At 42.3% G+C, this 25,259-nt stretch overlaps 1 protein-coding gene across 1 annotated transcript in view; it reads right to left on the reverse strand.

Annotated features, from left to right (window-relative positions):
- The window catches only part of LOC110493882 (serine/threonine-protein phosphatase 4 regulatory subunit 1), a 48,447-nt gene that overhangs the window by 13,711 nt on the left and 9,477 nt on the right, over positions 1-25,259 (reverse strand). Inside the window, exons 12-15 of the mRNA XM_021568443.2 lie at positions 13,808-14,115; positions 11,589-11,678; positions 4,985-5,170; positions 2,099-2,260 (exon numbers count right to left, since the gene is read on the reverse strand). Coding sequence (XP_021424118.2) covers positions 2,099-2,260; positions 4,985-5,170; positions 11,589-11,678; positions 13,808-14,115 — 746 coding nt within the window. The remainder of the gene's footprint in view (positions 1-2,098; positions 2,261-4,984; positions 5,171-11,588; positions 11,679-13,807; positions 14,116-25,259) is intronic.

Here is a 25,259-nt window from a genome sequence, read left to right on the forward strand (position 1 = left end):
GTCGGGCTGTATCACCGCCTGGTACGGCAACTGCTCCGCCCACAACCGTAAGGCTCTCCAGAGGGTAGTGAGGTCTGCACAACGCATCACCGGGGGCAAACTACCTGCCCTCCAGGACACCTACACCACCCGATGTCACAGGAAGGCCATAAAGATCATCAAGGACATCAACCACCCGAGCCACTGCCTGTTCACCCTGCTATCATCCAGAAGGCGAGGTCAGTACAGGTGCATCAAAGCTGGGACCGAGAGACTGAAAAACAGCTTCTATCTCAAGGCCATCAGACTGTTAAACAGCCACCACTAACATTGAGTGGCTGCTGCCAACACACTGACTCAACTCCAGCCACTTTAATAATGGGAATTGATGGGAAATGTAAATATATCACTAGCCACTTTAAACAATGCTACCTTATATAATGTTACTTACCCTACATTATTCATCTCATATGCATACGTATATACTGTACTCTATATCATCGACTGTATCCTTATGTAATACATGTATCACTAGCCACTTTAACTATGCCACTTTGTTTACATACTCATCTCATATGTATATACTGTACTCGATACCATCTACTGTATCTTGCCTATGCTGCTCTGTACCATCACTCATTCATATATCCTTATGTACATATTCTTTATCCCCTTACACTGTGTACAAGACAGTAGGTTTGGAATTGTTAGTTAGATTACTTGTTGGTTATTACTGCATTGTCGGAACTAGAAGCACAAGCATTTCGCTACACTCGCATTAACATCTGCTAACCATGTGTATGTGACAAATAAAATTTGATTTGATTTATTTGGTGTGATGTAGGCGAGCGGTTTGCCGATGTCAACGTTGTGAACAGAGTGCCCCATGGTGGCGGTATGGTATGGACAGGCATAAGCTACGGACAAAATAGCATTTTATCGATGGCGATTTAAAATGCACAGAAATAAAATGACGAGATCCTGCGGCCCATTGTTGTACCATTCATCTGCCGCCATTACCTCATGTTTCAGGATGATAATGCACAGCCCCATGTCGCAAAGATCTGTACACAATTAATGGAAGATGAAAATGTCCCCGTTCTTACATGGCCTGCATACTTACCAGACATGTCACTCATTGAGCATGTTTGGGATGCTCTGGATCAATGTTTATGACAGCGTGTTCCAGTTCCAGCCAACATCCAGCAACTTCGCACAACCATTGAAGAGGAATGGGACAACATTACACAGGCCTGATCAACTCTGTGTGAAGGAGATGTGTCGCGCTGCATGTGGCAAATGTGGTCACACCCCTACTTTTTTTTAATGCTATCTGTGACTAACAGTTGCATACTTGTATTTCCAGTCATGTGAAATCCATAGTTTAGGGTCTAATGAATGTATTTCAATTGACTGATTTCCTTATATGCCATTAGCATACCACCCTGCATCCCACTGCTGGCTTGCTTCTGAAGCTAAGCAGGGTTGGTCCTGGTCCCTAGATGGGAGACCAGATGCTGCTGGAAGTGGTGTTGGAGGGACAGTAGGAGGCACCCTTTCCTCTGGTCTAAAAAATATCCCATTGCAGGGTGCAGTCTATTGGATGGGACATTAAACGTGTGTCTTGACTCTGTGGTCACTAAAGATTTCATGGCATTTATCGTAAGAGTAGGGGTGCTAACCCTGGTGTCCTGGCTAAATTCCCAATCTGGTACTCATATGGTCACCTAATCATCCCCAGCTTACAATTGGCTCATTTATCACTCATCTCCCCTGTAACTATTCCCCAGGTTGCTGCTGTAAATGACAATGTGTTCTCTGTCAACTTACCTTGTTAAAAAAAACAAAAAAAACATTATAAACACTCAGTAAAATGTTTGAAATTGTTGAGTATAAATCCAATCTAGATTAACTATGTGGCAGCTAAAAGTTCCAGTCTGTTTGTGCTACCATACTAACTCATTGTCAATGTTTGGCTTGACAATGAGGAATGGTGTTGGCAAGAGCACAAACAGATCTAGGACCAGGCTAGTAAAACAGCACAGCAAGTGGACCAACATGTAGATAGATTATTTTGAGTCGGTTCACAGTTTGCTTGTTACATGTATGGTGGTCTCACCTTAAGGAAGTCATAGAGGTGTTTGAGCACGCCGATGCGCACCTCATCCAGGTCCTTGAGGAAGCCGTTGAAGATGGGCACCAGGTCGGCCGCCGTAAGCTGGTCTCCTAGGATCACCGCCAGCTCGTGGATGGAGAACGCCAGCGTACGGCGCACCTTCCACTGTAGTGGTAATGAATATAAAGACAGAAGATCAGCTTGGCCCTACACCAAAACTTTTCCACATGTCAGGGAGTAAAAACTCAGAGTAAATGGCTGATATGCCTCGGTCAATGACTACACAGGCTAACACAGCCACTCCCTACCTCAGCCAAGCTGCAATACCACTCATTGAATAATGAATCTAACAATCCACTATTCTTCACAAAAGTAATTGAAGTTAAGCTTTAAGTGAAAATGACAAGCTGCATTGGTTGCAAACTAATAACTCCATATTACATCATGAGCGCGGTTATAGTTACAGTCACTGAACTTGTCATTTGCATAGCAACGTACATACTGGGTATCAGTGCATCAATCTCTAATGATGAGATTATGTCAACACATGGTGTGTTGTTCACTTTCACACCTCACTGTCTGATAAAAGTTAAAAAATCTGTATTTATTTTTGTTGGAAACCAAGCAGTAACCATTAAAAGAATGGCGCCGGAGGAGATGGCTGCCGTTTTACGGACTCTTAAACAATTGTGCTATTTTTTTGCGTTATTTGTAACTTATTTTGTGCATAATGTTTCTGCCACCGTCTCTTATGACCGAAAAGAGCTTCTGGACATCAGGACAGCTATTACTCACCTCGAACTGGACTAAGAGTTTTTCTTTAACAAGTCGGACGCGAAGGATTTACTTCAGACACCCGACAAGGTCCAAATCCCTGTCATTCGCATGAGAAAGAGACGGAGATATCGACGACATAGGTCGGGGGGCCGTGTAAGGATCCGACGGCGAGTGTGTAATCTGTTAGACAACGTACAATCAATGGATAACAAAATAGACGAGCTACAGTTGAAGTCGGAAGTTTACATACACCTTAGCCAAATACATTTAAACTCAGTTCTTCACAATTCCTGACATTTAATCCTAGTAAAAACTCCCCATCTTAGGTCAGTTAGGATCACCACTTTATTTTAAGAATGTGAAAAGTCAGAATTATTTATTTAAGCTTTAATTTCTTTCATCACATTCCCAGTGGGTCAGAGGTTTACATACACTCAATTAGTACTTGGTAGCATTGCCTTTCATTTGTTTAACTTGGGTCAAAAGTTTCAGGTAGCCTTCCCACAAGTTGGGTGAATTTTGGCCAATTCCTCCTGACAGAGCTGGTGTAACTGAGTCAAGTTTGCAGGCCTACTTGCTCACACAAGCTTTTTCAGTTCTGCCCACAAATGTTCTATAGGCTCGAGGTCAGGGCTTTGTGATGGCCACTGCAATACCTTGACTTTGTTGTCCTTAAGCCATTTTGCCACAACTTTGGAAGTATGCTTGGTGTCATTGTTCATTTGGAAGTCCCATTTGCTACCAAGCTCTAACTTCCTGACTGATGTCTTGAGATGTTGCTTCAATATATCCACATAATGCCATCTATTTTGTGAAGTGCACCAGTCCCTCCTGCAGAAAAGCACCCCCCACAACATAATGCTGCCACCCCCGTGCTTCACGGTTGAGATGGTGTTCTTCGGCTTGCAAGCCTCCCCCTTTTTCCTCCAAACAGAACCATGGTCATTATGGCCAAACAGATCTATTTTTGTTTCATCAGACCAGAAGACATTTCTCCAAAAAGTACGGTCTTTGTCCCCATGTGCAGTTGCAACCCGTAGTCTGTCTTTTTTTTATGGCAGTTTTGGAGCAGTGGCTTCTTCCTTGCTAAGCGGCTTTTCAGGTTATGTCGATATAGCACTCGTTTTACTGTGGATATAGATACTTTTGTACCCGTTTCCTCCAGCATCTTCACAAGGTCCTTTGCTGTTGTTCTGGGATTGATTTGCACTTTTTGCAAGTATGTTTATCTCTAGGAGACAGAACACATCTCCTTCCTGAGTGGTATGGCGGATGCGTGGTCCCATGGTGTTTATACTTGCAAACTTTTATTTGTACAGATGATCGTGGTACCTTCAGCCGTTTGGAAATTGCTCCCTAGGATGAACCAGACTTGTGGAGGTCTACAATTTTTTTTGATTTTCCCTTGATGTCAAGCAAAGAGGCACTGAGTTTGAAGGTAGGCCTCATTTTCTGGAAATGTTCCAAGTTTTAATGACTCCAACATAAGTGTAAACTTACGACTTCAACTGTATTTACATGAAACACAAATTATTAATCCAAAATGGATTAGAAAACATTTTTAAATGTTTTATTGTTAAACGTGACTCTGTAAACTGATAGTGTTAGCCAGCTAGCTAGCGGGCAAGTTAGCTGGTCCTGCTGTTAGATGTACAGGTACGTTCTGACGTATCATCACGCAGGCTACGCTTTCTACTGTGATTGTTCAATACCGACCGCTTTAAAAATAGAGCAGAATCCTATTTTCTCCACCTCCTATTTTATATAATCCTATTATTTATTTTCATAGGCACGCGCACCATTGACCACTCCGCTTCGATATAATTGCACCCCTGCATAGGCTTCATCGAAAATGAATGGGTCACCCCGTCCACTGTCAGTGCCTTTAGAACACAGTGTCCTGTGTCATGTTCATTAGGGCACGCAACTGAAAACTTGTATATATATTTTTTTTAGACGCTTCGCAACGGAAAATGAGCGTTTCTTATTGAACAAGAAATTGTACCCTTCTTGTTTCAGTCAGTTTTGGTGCTTAATGAACACAACCCCGGTCAGGGCCCCACCTGTATAGCCCAAAATAAAGATATGGGAGTGCCCCCAAAAAGCACACACCTGTACGTCAGTGGCGAGGGTCTCGTAGGTGTCCTTGAGGCAGTGCCAGTTCTGTTGGCCCAGGGTGAGGGCTACGCCGGGCAGGCTGAACGCACAGTGCTTGGCAATCTCTGTGTCCACCGTCTGGGCCCGTGCCGGGTCCGTCATGGAAAGGTACTGGTCCAGCAGCTGCTGGGGAATCACATTCTGGAGAGGAGGGGGGGAGAGGGACAAGAGTAAGAGGAGTGGTTAAAACCTGTCCAATATCATAGCCATGGCAACAGCAGCGGTCAGTAGAAAATGTTAGGAGCCTGGTTTGGTTTCCCGGACACAGACTAAAGCCCGGTTCACATTTAACAGCCGAGACCGTTTTATGCAGATTTAGAACAAAGTTTGCTTGATCTGAATGGTGTAGTTTTAGGACATCTCATGTCGGCTGCTGGAGGAGTTTCCAAAATGCAACATGTCAAATCTTAGCTAAAGACTTGAGAGGAGACAGTCCGTTTAGCCAATCAGAGAACAGTGCGCTAAAGTTAAGTGTTTAAGTCAAGCTGACAGCCAACTATCAATTTCTGAGGGGTTAAGCTGCAGTGAGCTATCCTAGCTTATTTTTTTATTTAATTTTTTTTACAATTACACATACATAAAACTTTTGACAAAGTATTATTTGTTTCTAAACTCACCACACACCCCTTCTCTTTTCCACACTTTGTTGTGTTTGTTGTGTCATTTTGTCAACCGACATAAAATAAAAAAGATAACACTAATATATCTTGATTAGATAAGTATACAACACATTTTACATATAAGGTTGGTGCAGTATTTTTCAATAAAAAAAATAAAAAAATGAAAACGAGTCATCTCTCACTGAATGACAAGACTTTATTGAAGAATCCCTACGGTTGACCAATCACCAACGAAGGGGCGTAGGCGTTTGGCTCCAAACTTCGGCTTGCCTCCAGAGTATGTTTTATGTGCCCGAACACCCCCCCCCCCCCCCCAAAAAAAAACTAGCCAAAGTCAAAAATTAACAAAATGTTGTCATAACATATGCACGAACTCTACCAAAATGTTTGGGCTGGGAAACAGGCGGACGGACACCTTTAGTCTCTAAGAGCTTTGCACACCTGGATTGAAGCTCATGTAGGTTGTTGGCCTTGCTAGACAGCCATTTTCAAGTCCTGCCATAGATTTTCAAGCTGATCAAGTCAACACTGTAACTTAGCCACGTAGGAAAATTCAATAGTGTCTTTGGAAGCAACTCCAGTGTATATTATTGTATAATTGGCCTTGTGTTTTAGGTTATTTTCCTGCTGAAAGGTGAATGTCTCCCAGTGTGTTGGAAAGCAGACCGAACCAGGTTTTCCTCTAGGATTTGTGTGTGCTTAGCTCTATTCCGTTCTTTTTAACCTAAAAACCTCCCTAGTCCTTGCCGATGACAAGCATACACACACACAACATGATGCAGCCACCACGATTGAAAATATGAAGAGTGGTACACAGTGATGTGTTATGTTTGGGGAAAATCCAACACAATGCTTTGTATATTCAGAACAAAAAGTTAATTTCTTTGCCTTGTTGCAAACATGATGCATGTTTTGGAATATTTTTATTCTGTACAGGCTTCTTTTCACATTTTTGTTAGTATTGTGGAGTATTTGGTATTTTATTAGGATCCCCCAATATTGTAACTACAATATTGATCCATCCTCAGTTATTTCCTATCACAGTTATTAAACTATAGCTGTTTTAAAGCCACCATTGGCTTCATGGTGTAATCCCTGAGCGGTTTCTTTCCTCTCCGGCAACTGAGTTAGGAAGGGGCCTGTATCCATGTAGTGACTGGGTGTTTTGATACACCATCCAAAGTGTAAGAAATACAGTATCTGCACCATGCTCAAAGGGATATTCAATGTCTTCTTTGCGAACCATTGGAAAACCTTCTTGGTCTTTGTGGTTGAATCTGTGCTTGAAATTCCCTGCTCGACTCAGGGACCTTACAGATAATTGTATGTGTGGGGTGCAGAGATCCGGTAGTCATTTAAAAATCATGTTAATCCTTAAGAGTTCTATTAAGCTAGCATATGGAATTGTTTTTGGATGGTCATACCGAGGATCATTTAGCTATTTTATTTAGAATTTTAGGACCCCTTTAGGTATCAAAAAATGAAACATTGAATGTTGCCTTCAACAGATTCATACATGGAAACACATTCATTCAAGACTTGAGACATTCAAAGAGATCACATTTATTTTGAGGTCGCAAAATAGAACTTCTACGTTTAAGACAGGAGAAACAAATTGATTCATTAGATAAAACATTGTAGTTATTTTTTCTAAACTTTTTTCTATTACTTTTTAGCATGTCAAGCTAGCACAGAGTAGACAGCTAGCTAGAAAGCAAGCTTTGTAGCCATGGATTGAGCACCTTTCATCGTTTAGCTACAGTATTTACCTCCACAAATTCTGTTTACTTTGATATCTATACTGAATGAAGCACTTAAGGTGAACTCATGGGCACCTTTAACTTTTTCACTTAATTAAAGGAGGAAATTTGTCTTAAAATGTGTTGTGCAACTGACTTAAAGCTCAGCAAACGTCAAGGGAAAATATACTTAAGATATTTTGTGCAACCAGGCCCTGTCCTCTATCAGATATAAGAAAGATGAGGATGATTTTTTTTTTTTGACTCATATTTAACAAAAAATGTTTGGCACTAAATTACATCTATATATACACTTCCATAAATGTTTTAAACTGGTACCAGGCTACCTTCAGACGAGTCTTACGAGGCTTGTGGGCGTCCTAGAGCAAAACAACAGTCATGTTCGTGAGCAGTTTCCTTCCTTTACAGCAACGGCGTTAGGAAGGGTACCTGCATCACCTGTGTGTGCAGGACATACAAAAATTTACCAGCCAAGTAGAGGAGTCACTAAAGTTAGAAATAACGATAAAATTAACCACTTACCTTTGATGATCGTCATATGGTTGCACTCACAAGACTCCCATTTACACAGTAAATGTTTGTTTTGTTCAATAACGTCCCTCTTTATGTCCCAAAAACTCAGTTTTGTTGGCGCGTTTTGTTCAGTAATCCAATGGCTCCAAGGAGGTCACAACAGGCAGACGAATACATACTAAAAGTACCGGTAAAGTTCATTGAAACATGTCAAACGATGTTTAGAATTAATCCTCAGGTTGTTTATTGTCTTTATAATCAATAATATTTTAACCGGACAATACCGTTTTTAATAGAAAGGAAAAATAACAAACGTGAGCGCACCCAAATCAGGTCTGCATACTTCCTCTGTCCTCTGACCAAAATTGCTTTTTTACTAATCTCTTTTCAAAATAAAAGCCTGAAACCATGTCTAAAGACTGTTGACATCTAGTGGAAGCCATAGGAACTGCAATCTGATTCCTAACCCATTGGACTCTCTATAGGTATGGAGTTGAAAAACAGCCACATGAAAATAATTCCACTTCCTGGATGGATTTCTCTCAGCTTTTCGCCTGCCATATCAGTTCTGTTATACTCAGACATTATTTGAACAGTTTGGAAACTTTAGAGTGTTTTCTACCCGGCACAGCCAGAAGAGGACTGGCCACCCCTCATAGCCTGGTTCCTCTAGGTTTCTTCCTAGGTTTTGGCCTTTCTAGGGATTTTTTCCTAGCCAACGTGCTTCAACACCTGCATTGCTTGCCGTTTGGTGTTTTAGGCTGGGTTTCTGTACAGCACTTTGAGATATCAGCTGATGTATGAAGGGCCTTATAAATACATTTTATTTGATTCTATCCAACTCTACCAATTATATGCATATCCTAGCTTCTGGGCCTGAGTAGAAGGCAATTTACTTTGGGCACGCTTTTCATTCGGAGGTGAAAATACTGCCTCCTACCCAAGAGAGGTTATTAAAATAAATGTAAAAAAAAGACTTTCAAAACTACATTTTTGTTGTACTTCTGCCCCAGCTTCACAACTACAGGTAACACAGTTACCATTCAAAAATGAGCTGTTTATCTAAAAAAAAAAAAATTTAAAAAATAATTTGCCACCAAAGAGAACAGACGAAATGGACGGTTTATCAAGAAAGCTTCTTTCTATGGTGCTACCCGTTCCAAAGTTAAACTGTAACCACCAGAGGACTTGAAAATGACCCAGAGCCGTGAAGATCACCAAAACTAAAAGGTATTTTGGTTTCAGTGCATTTTTTGTATACAGTGGGGCAAAAAAGTATTTAGTCAGCCACCAATTGTGCAAGTTCTCCCACTTAAAAAGATGAGGCCTGTAATTTTCATCATAGGTACACTTCAACTATGATGGGACAAAATGAGAAAAACAATTCCAGAAAATCACATTGTAGGGTTTTTAATGAATTTATTAGCAAAATATGGTGGAAAATAAGTATTTGGTCAATAACAAAAGTTTCTCAATACTTTGTTATATACCCTTTGTTGGCAATGACAGAGGTCAAACGTTTTCTGTAAGTCTTCACAAGGTTTTCACACACTGTTGCTGGTATTTTGGCCCATTCCTCCATGCAGATCTCCTCTAGAGCAGTGATGTTTTGGGGCTGTTGCTGGGCAACACGGACTTTCAACTCCCTCCAAAGATGTTCTATGGGGTTGAGATCTGGAGACTGGCTAGGCCACTCCAGGAGATTGAAATGCTTCTTACGAAGCCACTCCTTCGTTTCCCGGGCGGTGTGTTTGGGATCATTGTCATGCTGAAAAACCCAGCCACGTTTCATCTGCAATGCCCTTGCTGATGGAAGGATGAGTCAAAATGAGGCTCAGTAGTGTGTGTGGCCTCCACGTGCCTGTATGACCTCCCTAAAACGCCTGGGCATGCTTCTGATGAGGTGGCGGATGGTCTCCTGAGGGATCTCCTCCCAGACCTGGACTAAAGCATCCTCCAACTCCTGGACAGTCTGTGGTGCAACTGTTGGTGGATGGAGCGAGACATGATGTCTCAGATGTGCTCAATTGGATTCAGGTCTGGGGAACAGGCGGGCCAGTCCATAGCATCAATGCCTTCCTCTTGCAGGAACTGCTGACACACTCCAGCCACATGAGGTCTAGCATTGTCTTGCATTAGGAGGAACCCAGGGCCAACCGCACCAGCATATGGTCTCACAAGGGGTCTGAGAATCTCATCTCGGTACCTAATGGCAGTCAGGCTACCTCTGGCGAGCACATGGAGCGCTGTGCGGCCCCCCAAAGAAATGCCACCCCACACCATGACTGACCCACCGCCAAACGGTCATGCTGGAGGATGTTGCAGGCAGCAGAACGTTCTCCACGGTGTCTCCAGACTCTGTCACGTCTGTCACATGTGCTCAGCGTGAACCTGCTTTCATCTGTGAAGAGCACAGGGCGCCAGTGGCGAATTTGCCAATCTTGGTGTTCTCTGGCAAATGCAAAGGCGAAGGTAGCGGTCCTGCTGCTGGGTTGTTGCCCTCCTACGGCCTCCTCCACGTCTCCTGATGTACTGGCCTGTCTCCTGGTAGCGCCTCCATGCTCTGGACACTACGCTGACAGACACAGCAAACTTCTTGCCACAGCTCGCATTGATGTTCCATCCTGGATGAGCTGCACTACCTGAGCCACTTGTGTGAGTTGTAGACTCAGTCTCGTGCTACCACTAGAGTGAAAGCACCGCCATCATTCAAAAGTGACCAAAACATCAGCCAGGAAGCATAGGAACTGAGAAGTGGTCTGTGGTCACCACCTGCAGAACCTCTCCTTTATTGGGGGTGTCTTGCTAATTGCCTATAATTTCCACCTGTTGTCTATTCCATTTGCACAACAGCATGTGAAATTTATTGTCAATCAGTGTTGCTTCCTAAGTGGACAGTTTGTTTTCACAGAAGTGTGATTGACTTGGAGTTACATTGTGTTGTTTAAGTGTTCCCTTAATTTTTTTGAGCAGTGTATTATCGCCAATGTATTGTCCATGTAAAAAAAACTGTTTGATCGGCATGAATAATATCCAGCAAAACCTAATTATTTGTGCTATGCATTTCCCATCACAATATTGAAGAGTAAGGTTTTTTGTTGTTGTTGCTATCCTAGCTTGATGATCCTCTCTTCAGATCCTCTAGGCACTGGGCTTGTGAGCAGGAGGCTGGTGATGTGTTTTCTAGTGAGCCAGACGGTGGCTGCATGTAATTCATGAAACCTGTTTGTTAAACACCTTGCTAAAAGTAGCTAGCAACTTTTAAAGAACCTGCATAAATATATACATTGTGCTTCCACGTGACAGTGGAACCAGGCTCAACCACACTTCTCTAGTCAGTTGTTCTACAACTAAACATTTTTAAAACGTTGGTCTCGCAACATCTCTCCTTATGTCAGCTGTTAGATCTGCACTGGGCATAAGCTTCTCCATTGAGCATGAATTTTAGTCCAAGCTAAATCTGGTATCAGAAAACTGGCCCTAGATCTTGTCAATCGCAATTCATTGGACATTGGATCGCTTTAACTATTCTCAGACAAAACGTATGGCAGCTTAAAGGTAGTTGTACTCCAGACTTGACTGAATCACAAATGTTAATAAATGTCCCCTCGATGTATGTACAATATGTAAAGTAGAAAGGCTTAGAAAGTGTTTGGCAGAACTGACCTGGACCATGGACTTCTCCTCCTCACACAGCTGGTTGGGAGCCGAGTCCTCCTTCCCCTCTTCCTCCACACTCTCGATCAGCTCCGACTCCTATCCAAAACAGGGAGGAAACACAGTTTGACATATCAGTCAGCTAGCACACATACAAACATACCAGTCATCTAGGACACAAACCACAAAGTCAGCTAGCACACACAGACATATAGACAGTTAGCAGAGATAAACTCATATACGGTGCCTTCAGAAAGTAGTCGCACACCTCGACTTATTCCAATTTGTTGTGTTACAGCCTGAATTTAAAAAGAGAATTGAGTCACTGGCCTAAACATAATGTCAAAGTGGAAGACATTTTTCAAATTAATTAAAAATGGAAATGTCTTGAGTCAATAAGTATTAAATCCCTTTGTTATGGCAAGCCTAAATAAGTTAAGGAGTAAAGATGTGCTTAACAAGTCACATAATAATTTGCATGGAGTCACTGTGTGCAATAGGGTTTAACATTCATTCTGAATGACTACCTTCTCTCTATACCCCAATCGAGCAGTGAATTTCAAACACTGATTCAACTACAATGACCAGGGATGTTTTACAATGCTTCACAAAGAAGTGCACCTAATGGTAGATGGGTAAAAAAAAAAAAAAATAGCCATTAAATGGTGAAGTTATTAATTACACTATGGATGGTGTATTAATAAACCCAGTCACTATAAAGACACTTCCTAACTCCGTTGCTGGAGAGGAAGGAAACCGCTCAGGGATTTCACCATGAGGCCAATGGTGACATGACAACAGTTTGAGATAAATGGTTGCAATAGGAGAAAATTGAAGATGGATCAACATGGTGTTACACCAAAATTACTAACCTAAAATGAAAGAGTGAAAAGGAGGAAGCCCGTAAAGAATACACATATTCCTAAACATGAATCCTGTTTGCAATAAGGCACTAAAGTAAAACTGAAAAAAGGGGGCAAAGAAATTCACTTTATGCCCTGAATACAAAGTGTTCCGTTTAGGGCAAATCCAATACAACACATAACAGAGTAGCACTCTTCATATTTTCAAGCATGGTGATTGCTGCATCATGTTATAGGTTTGCTTGTCATTGGCAAGGGCGGCGCACATAGGGCAGCGCACAATTGGCCCAGCGCCTTCTGGGTTTGGCTGGGGTAGGCCGTCATTGTAAATAAGAATTTGTTCTTAACTGACTTGCCAAGTTAAATAAAAGGTTAAATAAAAGGACTAGATAATTTGGGAGTGATACATTTTTTTAAATGATTAGAGCCAAGCACAGGCAAAATCCTAGAGGAAAACCTGGTTCAGTCTGCTTTCCAACAGTCACTGGGAGAAAAATTCACCTTTCAGCAGGACTAAAACCTAAACACAAGGCCGCAAATACACTGGAGTTGCTTACCAAGACGACATTAAATGTTCCTGAGTGTTTTGACTTTTATCAGCTTGAAAATCTATGGCAAGACTTGATCAACAACCAACTTGACAGAGCTTGAGGAATTATAAAAATAAAGTGAAAATATTGTACAATCCAGGTGTGGAAAGCTCGTTGAGACTTACCCAGAAAGACGTACAGCTGTAGTCACTGCCAAAGGCGATTCTAACATGAATTTACACAGGGGGTTGAATACTTCAAATCAAATCAAAGTGTATTTGTCACGTGCGCGGGATCCAACAGGTGTAGGTAGACCTTACAGTGAATGTGCACCAGCTGTTGTTTACAAATATGCACATACCGCTCCCCCTCGTCTTATTTTTCTCCCAGTGCTGTTCTATCTAGCCAGTGCAGCGTATATCCTGCTAGCTGAATATCCATGTCATCATTTAGTCACGATTCCATGACACATAAGATGTTAATTTTTTATGTCCCGTTCGGAGGATATTCATAATCGTATCTCATCTAATTTAATGTCCAATGATTGTACTTTGGCGAATAATATTGACGGTAACGTCAGATTTCCCATTCGCCTTCTGCGGATCCTTATGAGGCACCCCACTCTGTGCAGACATGCAAACACGCTCGGCTCCATCAGTATCAGATATTAATTTAGAATGGAAAACGAATGTGTTCATTGAACATTTGTTAGTGCATTGCATCGATTCATTCCACTAATCAAATCCCTTCAAGCTAAAAGTAAATGTATCGAAGCCAATGTATCTAGATGTGTATTGAATCATGCTTGTAAGGAGAGCTGCACATTCCTACTCACCACACTGCTGTGGTCCGAGTCGTCCTGTACAAGGACAGGCGAGTCGGGGGATGATTCCGGAGACACCGGAGGCTCCGACTCCACTTCGGTCTCTTTCAGTTCCTCTATGGGTGCCGAATCTGTGGTCTGCTGGGGAGGCTCGTTAGGTGTCTGTTCCTCCTCTGCGGTCCCTCCGTTCTGGGAGAACTCCTCATCTGGTTCCCCATTCCCATCCTCTGGAGGCTGGCTCTCTGACTGACCCTCTGTATCCTCCGACTCTCTCTCCTGCTGGGCAGCCTTCAGGGCAGCTGAGAGCACCTGCACTTGGGCTGGGAGACACATACGGAAAGACAGACAAAGACACAAATTCATGGTCTTGAATACACAGGTCAAATGTAAAGACTATTAAAGTGGAACTGACAGCGTTTTAACTACTTTGCAGATATGAGACAAACAGACAATCATAATATTAGGCAAAACTATAAAGTTCCCAGTTTATGCTACAAAACCAACTTCATAAGAGGTAATAAAATAAGTTATATTTGACATTTCAAATGGGGTAAAATAATGCATTGTTGGCAGTATAGATGGATGCAGTTCAACGCATGATTAATATAGTTAATTCGCCAATACCTTTCTTGGATGTCCAACAAATATTGCTATCAGGTTGTAAATCACAGCTGGCAGAGTACATTTTTGCTGTCTCCAGCCCTTCAGAATGCACTGTTTTAGTTTCAATGACTCAATGTTAAGCACAAAAACAGACAAATGTAACTAAGGCTGGAAATGTCAATACAATCAAACTAGCATGGGGAATGACCACAAGTTAATCATATGGCAAATAGGCTAGTTTAATCAATTTATGTATCTATTTATTTAGCAAGATAGAAACACAGAGCCTAACATTAGCTAGCTAAGCTTGCGAGTGGGAGAGTGGTCGACTTTATCCCCCATATCGTTTATCGGTGGCTAAAGCTAGAGATGCAAGTGTTATTTGGTTAGCTGGTGTGACAACCCTCCCACTGTGTCAGCCAAATTCTCTCTTTGCTTGTTTTCCTTAATAGGATGTCGGTGGGCGGAGCTGGGAGGATAGACAGCGAAATGGGACACACCTGGGCTCAAGTGTGCCGCGTGGATAAATACACCTATCCCCATTCATTGAGACACTCTCCACACAGACACACTGTTATTTTTGGTTGTGGCAGTTTGTGGCTTGTTTGTTTTGGCACCTCACAAACACCCCTCCTTATCACCAACTATGCACACAGCCACTCACTTACACTACTGATTACACACATTGTTAATTGTATGTAGTTAACTTCCATTAATAAATATTTTTGTTATTCCTTGATCTCCTTGTTGTCACCCTCTGTGTTATGGGCTACGAGCCGGTTGTGGGGGCTCGTCCGGGATTATAAGGTTGGTTCCTAGACATTTGTGTGGATAGTATTTTTTTTTCATTATGATGGGTTAATGCTATTTGGGATGCACATTGGTTGGTATTCACTGCATAGTCTTAAGTGTTTGGTATAGTGCCTTGCAGACATATCAGTGACTTTAGTAGTCCGGTGACGACATCAAATGGTGCGCTGCATGAAAAAGTATGCCAGTAGGCATAATACTAGTGTTGTTAAGCTAACTGGTAAGTGTATTTTGTTTGGGAGTAAAACTGAAGTTAGGTGCTTTGTTTGCATCTTTTGTAAAACAAAAATTGAGTTGCGCTGTTTGGTAGGCCCAGTGTTGGTTGCCTTTGTTAAACTTTCCACAGCAGTGGATGGCTGGTTGTGTGCTGCGTTGGAGAGTGTAACATTGGTTAGTTTCCAGGCCCCTGCCCAGGCTGGAAACTCTTGCTCTACCTGCTGTTGGGACATCGGTCCAAGAAGGTGAGTACAATCTGCTGTGTACCTCAGTAGGAGATTTGGGTAGCGGAGTGCCATTTGCTACACGGAGCTAGAGCATTACTTTTCAGCTGTTAGGCTTAGTGACATGTTTCACTTTAGAATACGTTGGGCATGGTTATTTTATTTTTGTGTGGTGTTCGTGGACTGAGCAGTTGTCTCGGGGGTACATCTGTGGCTTGGGGGGAATCCACCAGCGTGCTGTTTTATTTCCCATGCCAGCGGGGTACAGTGCGTAATCCACCACGAATCCGCACAAAGACTAGGGTTGAGTTATTGTAGGATTTGGGGAAGCTCCTTATGTATCATCTCTCGCCTGTGGTGCCCAGCGTTTCTCTTGTTGTGGTCTGGTCTGCTCAGCAGAGGGGAAGAGCGAGATTATTTTTAGTAGTTACTTGTGACTATGGCGTCTAATGTAGACGAGTTCCTTTGCGTTCCAACAGAGGAACTTAAAATAATGTACTAAAACAGCTGTTGGAAGATCGCTGAACACTACCAGGTTGAAATTAGTGATAAATGTCTAAAAACATTATGTTTGGTTGATATTGAAGGACAATTTTATGGAGAGTGGTATACAAGAAGTTACCACTGGGGCAGCCTCTGCCGAGGACATGCCACCTCACCGTCTTGTTAGAATGTCCCCTCCGACTGTTAGCCCTAGTAGTCTTTTTAACAGCAGAAAGAACTGCTTCTGTTACAGCTAGAGCATGATTGTGTTAAGCTGGAGCATGATAGTGAGCATGATCGTGTTAAGTATGAAAAGGAATTGGAATTTAAACAGGATTTGGAGTGTACTAACTCAGGAGAGTTTGCTCTGGGAAGGTGACCAAGATTTACCTAGGGGTCGCTTCTCTCTTGGTAGTGCTCCGGACAATTTTCATAATGTTGTAAAGTTACGGTTGTTGCCCAAATTTTATAAGGATCCTGAGATGTTATTTTCATTGGTTGAGCATGTTGCTGACACTAGGAGTTGGCCTGATTCTGATCGTACTTTAAATGTTGCAGTGTGTTGACAGGTAAAGGGCAGGAATCATTTTCAGCTCTTGTTGTAGCCGACAGTGTCAGCTATGATAAGGTTAAAATGGCTGTTACAGAGTTATGAATTTGTTCCTGAGGCTTACCGCCAACGATATAGAACCTTAAACTCATGTTGAGTTTGCACAAGAGTTTTCAGTTTAACCTCTTGAAGCTAGGGGGCACTATTTTTATTTTTGGAAAAATAACGTTCCCAAAGTAAACTGCCGATTTCTCAGGACCAGATGCTAGAATATGCATATAATTGACAGCTTAGGATAGAAAACACTCAAGTTTCCAAAACTGTAAAAATATTGTCTGTGAGTATAACAGAACTGATATTAAAGGCGAAATCCTGAGAAAAATCCAATCAGGAAGTGACCCTTATTTTGAAACCCCTGTCTTTCTATGCATCCCTATTGCCCATTGAAAGGGATATCAACCAGAATCCTTTTTCTACGTCTTCCCTAAGGTGTCTACAGCCTTTAGACGTAGTTTCACGCCTTTATGTTGAAGAATGAGCGTAAACTAATATATTGCGTAAGTGGCCAGCTGATGGCTCTGAGTGATTCTTGCGTAATAGAGAGAAGTAGACATTTTTCCCCCGGTCCTACTGAAAAGCCAACTGTCCCGGTTGATATATTATCGAATAGATATTTGAAAAACACCTTGAGGATCGATTATAAAAAAGGTTTGCCATGTTTGTCGATATTATGGATATAATTTGGATTTTTTTTTCGGCATTGTCGTGACCGCTATTTCCGGTGGATTTCTGAACATAACGTGAAGAACAAACGGAGGTATTTTGGGTATAAAAATTATCTTTATGGAACAAAAGGAACATTTGCTGTCTAACTGGGAGTCTCGTCAGTGAAAACATCCGAAGATCATCAAAAAAAGATTGCTTTTCTGATTTTCGTGACCAAGTTTCCTGCTGCTAGCTGGACATAATGCCATGCTAGGCTATCAATAAACTTACATAAACGCTTGTCTTGCTATCGCTGTAAAGCATAATTTCAAAATCTGAGACAACAGGGTGATTAACAAAAGGCTAAGCTGTGTTTCGCTATATTTCACTTGTGATTTCATGAATATCAATATTCTCTGTGATGTCCTCAACTGTTTGTATCACTGTTTGTCTTGGAAGGGAAACATTTTCAAACAGCTCGTTGGGGCAAAGTACTGCTGCAGAGTCAATTAAACATTCTTTAATGAATTTGTCCTCAGCGAATGGCTTGCTATGTTTAGCAATTTTGTGGGACAGTACATAGCTAGCTCTCACAATTCCGTTATTTGCTGAATGCAGTTTTGTGAAAAGTCCTTGCTGCTTTTGCAACTGAGAAAGCAACTCTTTCGATGGACTCACCCTCTGCTCAGAAGACATTCCTATATTTCTAGGCATGCTTTGTCTGGAAGTGTCGGGACAAGTTGCAGTCTTCAAAACAGCGATGCTCTCTTTGCACACTAAGCTAATATTTCAATGTCCACTCTTGCAGGAACACCCTACATTCACCATTGTCTACTTTCCTTTAAAATCATTTGAGCAATTTCTAGCTAACTAGCTATTTGTAACATGTGTCAGCCTGTCAGTCAGTCTCCTTGTGCAGTTATTTATACATGCCTTCAAAATAAATGTCCAACAAGCGGTGAGAGTTAAATTACACAAAGGCAGGTAGTCATTGGGCTTTTAATTTGAACAAATACATTTTTCAAAACTTTGGATCTGCGCATGATTTCGCGGGCCATATTGAATCAGGTCGCCAGCCGCATACAGCCCCGGGCCGGCCTTTGCCCGGGCCTGACGTACTGCAAGGTAGATTGAAAAAGTCAGAGTCACTGGATGCTTTGGACAGCCTTCTCACTCATCTACCTGCTGAATTGCAAAAATCGCTGAAGTTGGAGACTTTTATCTCCCTCACCAACTTCAAACATCTGCTATCTGAGCAGCTAACCGATCGCTGCAGCTGTACATAGTCTATTGGTAAATAGCCCACCCATTTTCACCTACCTCATCCCCATACTGTTTTTATTTATTTATTTTTATTTTTCTGCTCTTTTGCACACCAATATCTCTACCTGTACATAACCATCTGATCATTTATCACTCCAGTGTTAATCTGCATAATTGTAATTATTTGCCTACCTCATGCCTTTTGCACACAATGTATATATAGACTCCCCTTTTTTTCTACTGTGTTATTGACTTGTTAATTGTTTACTCCATGTGTAACTCTGTGTTGTCTGTTCACACTGCTATGCCTTATCTTGGCCAGGTCGCAGTTGCAAATGAGAACTTGTTCTCAACTAGCCTACCTGGTTAAATAAAGGTGAAATAAAAATAAATAAAAAAAATAGGCGAGGCGAGTTGGTCGGTCTGATTCTGAGTTTCCTGATACACCTAACTTAATAGAACACGACATTGACGTTGGGGACGCTGACCCCATCCGTCAGCGGTTCTATAGTTTCTTCAGAGAAACTGCATTGTTTTGATGCTGAGATCAGATACATGCTGGAGAGTGATATTGCAAAGCCTTCTTTCTCCAGCTGGGCATCTCCCTGTATCTTGGTCAGTAAACCGGATGGGACAAACAGATGTTGTACGGACTATCGTAAGGTAAACAGTGTCACTAAGCCAGATTAATTTCCTCTTCCTCGGATGGAGGACTGCATTGATCAGGTCGGAGAAACAAAGTTTGAGCAAGTTTGACCAGTTAAAGGGCTATGGGCAGGTGCCACCGATGAGTAGGCACGTGAAATCTCTGCCTTTACTACCCCCTCCAGTCTGTACTCTTATTCAGTTATGAGTTTTGGCCTGCGTAATGCACATGCCTCTTTTCAACACCTTATGAACAGGGTTGTGCTGATTTCTGGACTAGATAATGATTTACGCAGATAGCTGGGAGGAGCATCTGTCCCGTATGCAACTTGTTCGACTGCCTGGCTGCGGGTCGACCTCACTATCGATCTGGCTAAATGTGAGTAAGGTGGTTGGGCAGGGTGAAGTGCATTCTGTTCGGGCTAAAGTGGTAGCTATTGATGCTTTTCCACCACCAACTACTAAAAAGGAACTGATGCGTTTCTTGGGAATGATTGGTTATTACCGTGGTTTCTAAAGGAACTTCTCTACCATATGTTTCAACAAATCTGTCAGGGGAGCGACTAATGCGGTTTACGTCTGGTCTCCCCTCTGTCAACAGGCTTTTGAGGATGCAAAGAGGTTGCTTACCTCAACTCTGGGGCTGGCTGCGCCTCGCATGGATTTGTCATTCACCTTGCAGGTGGATGCGAGTCACGTGGGGGGAGGTGCAGTCTTGCTGCAAGCAGATGTGTCTGGTGTTGCGAGGCCTGTTAGTTTCTTTTCCAAGAAGTTTAACCATCAGCTCGGGTGTAGTACCTATTGTGGTCTACACCGACCACAACCCTCTTACCTTGAGGTTTATGATGTGTCCTAACCAGAGGATAAGGAGATGGTGTTTGTTTTTTACAGGCATTCCATCTCGATGTGCAGGGGGTCTGATAATGTCTTTGCTGACTTGCTCTCTCGTGCTCCCTGTTCCTGAACGCATCTGGTCCTATTGATCGGTGGACACGCATTCTCATATGCGTGGCTCCCGAGCACGTGTGTCGTCCACATGACAGACTGTTTTTTTTATTTTTTTATTTATTTGTTCCCTGCTGTCCTCGTTCTTCTTTACTCTTAAAAGGTTGCTTCCTGTGCGCAAAGGTTGCTGAGGTCTGGAGAGGACGAGGTTGGCTGGGGCAGTGAGATAGTGTTAACCAGGGCAGTATTTTGTTTGTTTGTCTTGCTTTCCTTATTAGGATGTTGGTGGATGGAGCTGGGAGGGTCGTCAGCGAAATGGGACACCTGGCCTCAGGTGTGTCCCGTGGATAAGTACACCTTCCCCCATTCATTGAAGAGACTCTCCATGCAGACACTTATTTTTGGTTGCGGCAGTTTGTGGCTTTTCTGGCACCTCAACACCCCTCACCAACTATGCACACAACCACTCACTTACACTACACACACACCATTGTTTATTGTATATAGTTTACTTTAGTTAATGTTTTATTCCTTGATCTCCACATTGTCTCTCTTTGTTACGGGCTATGAGCCGGTTCGTTCCACTAGCAAGAAATGTGAATCACTTAGCTAGCTAGCTATGCTACACTTGGACTGCTATCCACAGGTAACATATCTCTTAGTTGTCAATCAAATGTATTTGGCATCAATCAAATGTATTTGGCATCGATCAAATGGGAGGGTAGGCTGGCAAGTTCTCATTCAGTTGTCAAAATGTGGCTTGGTACAAGTATGCATTAGCAGGCAAGCTGCAAAAGGGCGGGCAGGCTACTTTTCCACAACGTTGATCAGTCCAATTTTGACAGCCAACTGTAAGCTAAAAAAAAGTTTGAGGGTTCATCCACTGTTCACTCAGTAGATTTTACCTCATCTCGTTCTGGCTAACACTTGTCAACTTCCGGACTTGTCTCCGTGCTGCTGTGTTGTTTGTTGTGACTTGGCTATCTGCCAAACTTTTCGGTTTTTAATTTTAAATAGATTTACCAACGTTTTATCAACTTTTTCACCTCGGACGCTTTATCTGGACATGGTTCTACAGGACCTCCACCAGCAGAAAAACCTAAGTAGTAACATTAACATCTAATTGCAGTCGCTGAACTCATAACATACATGACAACTATCACCTTACAGTGAGGATAGCTGTGTTGCAAGCACAGCTTCAGATGCAATCGTTAGGCAATGGCAATTTCAGTGTAGGAAAGGATGAAATAGCATCTGTGCCACCAGTAAGTACAGACAGTAGTATAAATCCCCTGCAAAGTCCCTGCAGCCGGACAATTTTCTCAAGGCTTCTGGAAAGAAATGCTGTTGGTATTCTCAACCGGTGTCGCTCAACAAGTTCTCCCCACTAAGCAACGAGTCAGAGACCGAACCTTCTCAGTCCTCCCACCATTAGCTCTGACAAATTGAAAACCCTAGTCATTGGTGACTCCATTACCTGCAATATTAGACTTAAAAAGAATCATCCAGAAATCATACACATTGTGCAGGGCTACCAACGTAAAGGCTAACCCCAAGATGGTGCTGGCTAAGGCTAAAACAGGCAAGTGTAGAGATTATAGGGATATTGTTTTCCACGTCGGCACCAACGATGTTAGGATGAAACAGTCAGAGGTCACCAAGCGCAACATAGCTCTAGAGTGTAAATTAGCTAGAAAGATGTCGGCATCGAGTAACTGTCTCTGGTCCCCTCCCAGTTAGGGGGAGTGATGAGCTTTACAGCAGAGTCTCAACTCAATAGCTGGTTAAACTGTTTTCTGCCCCTCCCAAAAAGATAGAATTTGTAGATAATTGGCCCCCTTTCTAGGACTCACCGACAAACAGGACCTGGCATACTGAGGAGTGACGGACTCCATCCTAGCTGGAGGGGTGCTCTCATCTTATCTATGAACATAGACAGGGCTCTAACTCCTCTAGCTCCACAATGAGAGAGGGTGCAGGCTGTTAGCCAGTTTACTGTGTTAAATGAGGCCTCTCCTCCTGGTTACTCGAGTGACCATCCCCCGCACATCACGCAAAGGCAGAGGTGTTGCACATTTTAATTTACCCCTCCAAAGAATACTGCGTTTTCGTCTTGAGCTTCTAGTCAAACTACGCAGCTTACTTAATCACTTTTTATAGCTACTGTTTACAGGTCTCCTGGGCCGTATACATCGTTCCACACGGAGTTCCCTGAATTGCTAATCGGTCCTTGTAGTCATGGCAGATAATTCTAATTTTGGTGACCTTATTATTCACATGGAAAAGTCCACAGACCTACTCCAAAAGGCTTTCGGAGCCATCACCGTGGGTTTTGTCCAACATGTCTCTGGACCTACTCATTGTCACAGTCATACCCTGGTCTAGTTTTGTCCAGTGGAATAAATAGTGGATCATAATGTTTTTCCTCATAATCTGGACTATCGGACCCCCATCTTATTATGTTTGCAATCGCAACAAATAATCTGCTCAGACCCCAACCAAGGATTATCAAAAGCCGTGGTATGAATTCTCGGACAACCCAAAGATTCATAGATGCCCTTCCAGACCCAAGGACGTACAAATATTGGTTAACCACCTAACCGAGGATCTAAATTTAACCTTGCGTAATACCCTAGATGCAGTCGCACCCCTAAGAATTATACAGAAAATACCTGAGCCCTGAAGCAAGCATCCAGAAAATCTGAACGGAAATGGCGCTCCACCAAACTGGAAGTCTACCGACTAGCTTGGCAAGACCAGTACCGTGCAATATCAAAGCCCTCACGGCTGCTCAATCATATTTTTCCAAACGAATTGAGGAGAATAAGAACAATCAAAAATGTCTATTCAATACTGTCGCAAACTGAACTAAAAAGCAGCATTCAATGAGAGGGAATGAAAAGTTCATGATCATTAGAAAGCAAATTAAGGGCTACTCTTTGAAACTGCATACTTCTCCAAAGCTCGGTTGTCCTGAGGCTGCACAAAACTGCCAGGACCTAGGATCAATGGAGACACTCAAATTGTTTTATCCTATATCTCGACACATTCATGAAAATGGCAATGGCCTATAAATCCTCAGGCTGTATACTGGACCCTATTCCAACCTAACTACTGAAATAGCTACTTCCTGTGGTTGGCCCTCCTATGTGGAACATAATAAATGTCTCCCTACCCACTTGATGTGTACCAAACTCACTAAAAGTGGCAGTAAAAAGGCCTCTCTTGAAAAGGCCAAACCTTGACCTGGAAAATGTTAACAAAAACAACATACTTTCAAATTTCCCATCCCTGTCAAAAATTTTACAAAAAAGTTCACAAAAAACAACTCACTGCCTTCCTGAAAACATTGTATACAAAATGCTTCAGTCTGGTTTTAGACCCCATCATAGCACTGAGACTACACTCGAAGGTGGTAAATAACCTTTTAATGGTGTCATACAAAGGCTCTATATCTGTGCTCGTGCGCCAGACCTTAGTGCTGCTTTTGACCATCGATCACCACATTCTATTGGAGAGATCCCAAATTGGTCTACACGGACAAGTTCTTGCCTGGTTTAGATCTTATCTGTCGCAAAGATGTCAGTTAGTCTCTGGATGGCTTGTCCTCTGACAAATCAATAGTACGTGTCGGCGTTCCTCAAGGTTCCGTTTTAGTGGCAATACTGTTTTCACAATATGTTCTACCTGTTGGTGATGTCATTCGGAAACACAAGGTCAACTTTCACTGCTATGCGGACGATGAAACATGGTGAAGCCCCAAAATTGCCTAGCCTGGAAGCCTGTGTTTCAGACTTAAGGAAGTGGATGGCGGCAAATGTTCTACATTTAAACTCGGACAAAACAGAGGTCTGCTGTTGGATCTGACAATTAATCTTGAAGGTTGTACAGTCGTCTCAAATAAAACTAAAAGGACCTCCGCGTTACTCTGGACCCTAATCTCTCTTCTGACGAAAACTTATCAAGAAAATTTCAAGGGCAGCTTTTCTCTGTCTTCATAACATTGCAAAAATCAAACGTTTTGTCAAAATTATGCAGAAAAGTTAATCCATGTTTTTGTCATTTGTAGATTAAACTACTGCAATGCTATACTCTCCGGCTACCCGGATAAAGCACTAAATAAATACGGCTGCAAGAATCCTGACTAGAACCCTAAAAAATAAACATACAGTTGAAGTCGGAGGTTTACATAAACTCAGCTTATTTGGCTATGGTGTAAGTGTTTCACAATTCCTGACATTTAATCCTAGTAAAAATGCAGTTTTAAGTCAGTTAGGATCACCACTTTATTTTAAGAATGTGAAATGTCAGAATAAGAGTGATTTATTTCAGCATTTCTTTCTTTCATCAAATTCCCAGTGGGTCAGAAGTTTACATACACTCAATTAGTATTTGGTAGCATTGCCTTTAAATTGTTTAACATGGGTCAAATGTTTTGGGTAGCCTTCCACAAGCTTCCCACAATAAATTGGGTGAATTGTGGCCCATTCCTCCTGACAGACCTGCTGTAACTGAGTCAGGTTCTCGCACATGCTTATTCAGTTTTGCCCACAATTTCTATAGGATGAGGTCAGGGCTTTGTGATGGCCAATCCAATACCTTGACGTTGTTGTCCTTAGGCCATTTTGTCACAACTTTGGAAGTATGCTTGGGGTCATTGTCCATTTGGAAGACCCATTAGCAACCAAGCTTTAACTTCCTGACTGATGTCTTGAGATGTTGCTTCAATATATCCACATAATTTTCCAACTCATGATGGCATCTTTTTTGTGAAGTGCACCAGTCCCTCCTGCAGCAAAGCACCCACACAACATGATGCTGCCACCCCCGTGCTTCACGGTTGGGATGGTGTTCTTTGGCTTGCAAGCATCCCCCTTTTTCCTCCAAACATAACAATGGTCATCATGGCCAAACAGTTCTATTTTTGTTTCATCAGACCAGAGGATTTCTCCAAAAAGTACGATCTTTGTCCCCAGTTACAAACTGTAGTCTGGCTTTTTTAATGGCGATTTTGGAGCAG

The sequence above is a fragment of the Oncorhynchus mykiss genome, chromosome 17 (genome assembly GCF_013265735.2).
Source record: "Oncorhynchus mykiss isolate Arlee chromosome 17, USDA_OmykA_1.1, whole genome shotgun sequence".
NCBI lineage: Eukaryota > Metazoa > Chordata > Actinopteri > Salmoniformes > Salmonidae > Oncorhynchus > Oncorhynchus mykiss.